This window comes from Beta vulgaris, chromosome 9 (genome assembly GCF_026745355.1).
Source record: "Beta vulgaris subsp. vulgaris cultivar EL10 chromosome 9, EL10.2, whole genome shotgun sequence".
Lineage (NCBI taxonomy): Eukaryota > Viridiplantae > Streptophyta > Magnoliopsida > Caryophyllales > Amaranthaceae > Beta > Beta vulgaris.
In genome coordinates, this window is record NC_079210.1 from 7742362 (window position 1) to 7745941 (window position 3580).

The window sequence follows — 3580 nt, forward strand, 5'->3', positions numbered from 1 at the left end:
GCAATAAGATAAATAGAACTTGAAAATGGAGAAGAAAGAAAGAGAGATTTTGGTGATTTAGGAAGAAATTGGTCACGTTTGATTGGATTTGTAAAGAAGATGAGATAGAGAGAGAGAAAAATTTCGCGAAAAGGAACCAGGTGTATATGTTTCCTAGGTCAGCATGCGTCTTAGTTATTTGCTTGCCTAAGCCGGTCTAGGCCAAGCCTTGTTGTTGAAAAAATGTTGCTTCCTAAATCTTCTATGTATTTAAATAGATGCTGTTGCGATTACCCCCTTCCCCTCCCCCAAAGAACGCCTTGCCTACCTTTTATTATTATTATTTCAACCCTTTATTTTAATTTAAATCTACACGTGAGACTACTATAATCACATCTTAGTTTTACCCTTATGTTCAGTAAAAAAAAATCCATTTTTTTAATCATACTCATTTTTACTTTCTTCGTCCCATATTAATCTATATATGACTATCTATCTATCTACGAATATTTTATTATCTTTTTTTGAAGTAAAAAGTCATTGATTGATTTGAAGTCATACAACATCTATAATAGAGATCAAAAACTAAAAATACATACCAAATTGAAATAAACATAATTATAACATGGCAAAACCACGATCGCTAAGTAGATCTAGCACTAAAAAAAAACTCTTTTCTTTCCCATCATTGTCTGATTCAACTTCTGCGAAGGGATCTATCGATTTAATGTAGTTTTGAAGTGGAAGCGTATTTGATTCAACATATTGTGAATGAGGAACTAGCATTTGTTGCAGCTGCGCACAACTTCTGATCAACGATACAACCTTCACCTTAAGACTTTGTATTGTCGTCTTACGGATATATACCCAAACAAACAAAAGCACCTACACAACAATGACGGTGGGAGGGGATAAAGGGAGAAGAGGGGGAGGGGTGAGGGAGAGAAGAGGGGGCAGGCGCGAAGGTAGTGCATGTAGGATGGGGTGGCGGGCTGCAGCCTGAGGGAGGTGAAGGAATGGGTGGGGGCTGCTGGCGGGGGTGGGGTGGTTGCATGTGGTCGGCGGCTGGTGGGGGCTTGGGTCAGGGTGAGGTGGGGGTCAACTAGTGGGCTGCGTTGGGGGGGCTGGCGGGAGGTGGTGGTAGTGGTGGCTAGGTGGCGGTTAGGGAGGAAGGAGGAAAATCGAAAAGTTAATGCCGAAATCAACATGGTTAACACCAGAAAATGAGACTAGATTTTATCTTGCAAAAAAAATCATTATTGTGATTTTTGTTTTCACATAATGCTTTAAAACTTTGTTTTTTTTTTCTTTTTTGCAAAGTTGAACTTTTAAAAGGTGATTTTGGCAAATTTTCCTAATATAAAACAGCATGTTATAAGTTTTATAGTGTAAGGATTTTCATCTCCTTTTAACATATAAAAGTTCGAACATTTGTCATCTCCTAAATGCTAATACATTTCTCCAACCAGGTTAAACTCGAATGAAATGTTCAAATTGAAGCTGCTACGTGAGGGATGACGGTAAACATCACAATTCATTACTTTCAAATACACATTAGCATAAAGTGCTTGAAAGAGACAAGTGAAGATAGTGACAACCAACCATCATAGAGAAATAAAGTAGTAAAGAACAATTTTCTCTAGAATTTATTGGGGTAATGCATACTCTATTTCTCCGAAAAATTGCAACCTCTCTTAGGGGTATCCTAGCTAGCTACTCTATGCATCGGAGTAGCTTTTGATAATTTTTTAACCAATGCCTCGTACTATTTAATTCTGTGTGACACATCCAAGGGAGGCGTTATTTAGGGTTAGGCTCAACTACATCCGATCCAGATCTCCTATTGCACCTTCTTGATCTCTAGTGCAGGTGTGCAACATATGAAACCCTAAATCAAAGTCACCAAAAACAAGATACAGCAAAGATCTATGTGAAAAAAACTCAGAAATGAAGATAAGTTGAAATATATAAAAACAATAAAGATTTTTGAGATGATACAAGAGACATTCGTCCCTTGTTTTACCAACTCCACCGATGGCGACGAGGGCATACATCTTGCTCAGCAACAACGAGATGCATTGCAGCCTAGCTTCAATAATGGCGGAGCTCCAGTGTTCGAGACACAGTCGATGAGATCTCTCTTTTCCGGTCTATCGATCCTGAAGCAGAAGACGGATGAGGTTGAGTCATTTATGAGTATGATTCTTAACCAACAAGTAAACCATTATATTGGTCAGCCGGTTGATGAGCTGACCTCTTCAATGGCCTTCTCAAGCATGGCTAACCTCATGCCGGATATTGTTCAAACTGCGATTAGTATGATGCGTGGATGCGAGCAACTAGCCTTTGATTCGGCACAAGCAGGCAACACTAGCAGTACTAGTACTATGCACTCAGATCATCAAGAGATGCATACAATTCAAAAGCCTGATGATGGACTATTCCAACAACTTATCGTTGAAGGAGTAGATGAAAGCAATAACCATACGCGAGATAGCTTCAATAATTTGTATACACATACTAGCAAGAGTACTGTGAACCAAGAGTGCGAGGTTTCACCATACGCGTTCGACGTGGTGGAGCTAGATGCAGCAGATCTGCTTGCAAGGTACACCCACTATTGCCAAATATGTGGTAAAGGATTCAAGCGAGACGCAAACCTTAGGATGCACATGCGGGCTCATGGAGATCAATACAAGTCAAGTCTCGTTAGCAATAATCCCGTCAAGAAGACGATGACATCGACGAGGAAGTACTCGTGCCCACAGGAAGGATGCCGGTGGAACAAAAACCATGTCAAGTTTCAACCTCTAAAGTCCATTGTGTGTGCAAAAAACCATTACAAAAGAAGTCATTGTCCCAAGATGTTTATATGCAAGAAGTGCAACCTAAAGCAATTCTCTGTGCTCTCAGATTTGAAGACGCATGAGAAACACTGCGGGAACATCAAATGGCAATGCTCATGCGGCACCACTTTCTCCAAAAAAGATAAGCTTATGGATCATGTTGCATTATTTATTGGCCATACACCTTCGATTAATCGTCCGATTATAATCATGGATAACCAGCATGAAGTTGGAAAATACAAATTGTGTTATAGGTAATGCAATTATCTTCCACTAAGAATTATGTATTGATTTTGATTTCCATCGATTTTATACTGGTTGATTATTTTCCGACTAGCAAACTGAGTGTTTTAGTCATGGTCGATTAGGGTTTCTGTTTTCTTTCTTTTCAGAATTAAGGGTTGGTTTCATGTTGTTGGATCCCATTAATATTTTGGTTTTTGCTACATATGTTATTTTTTTTTTGGTTTTTTTCACCAGGTATCCCTGTGATTTTTCAAAAGTTAATGGGGTATCTCTAATTTTTTTTTAATACACAAGGTATCCTTACTTTGGGGGTGAAATGTACGAAATGCCCTTGATGACTAACAGTGTCAACTTTCCATTAGTCATTAGGGTTACTTAATCCCTCTAATCCTAATTAAACGCTAATTAACTAACTAAACTCTATTCTCTAACCCTACCCTAACCCCATAATTTCAAACCCTAACCCCACCACCACCACCTCCCCTCCCCCTCCCTCCCTCAACCCCTGC

General features: G+C 39.3%; 1 protein-coding gene across 1 annotated transcript; it reads left to right on the forward strand.

Moving 5' to 3' along the window:
- Positions 1 to 1029: 1029 nt before the first annotated feature.
- Positions 1030 to 3235, forward strand: LOC125493209 (protein SENSITIVE TO PROTON RHIZOTOXICITY 2-like). The gene has a single exon (XM_048636318.2). It carries the CDS (start codon positions 1971 to 1973, stop codon positions 3081 to 3083), a length of 1113 nt encoding a protein of 370 aa, XP_048492275.1. The 5' UTR covers positions 1030 to 1970; the 3' UTR covers positions 3084 to 3235.
- The last annotated feature ends 345 nt before the right edge of the window (positions 3236 to 3580 follow it).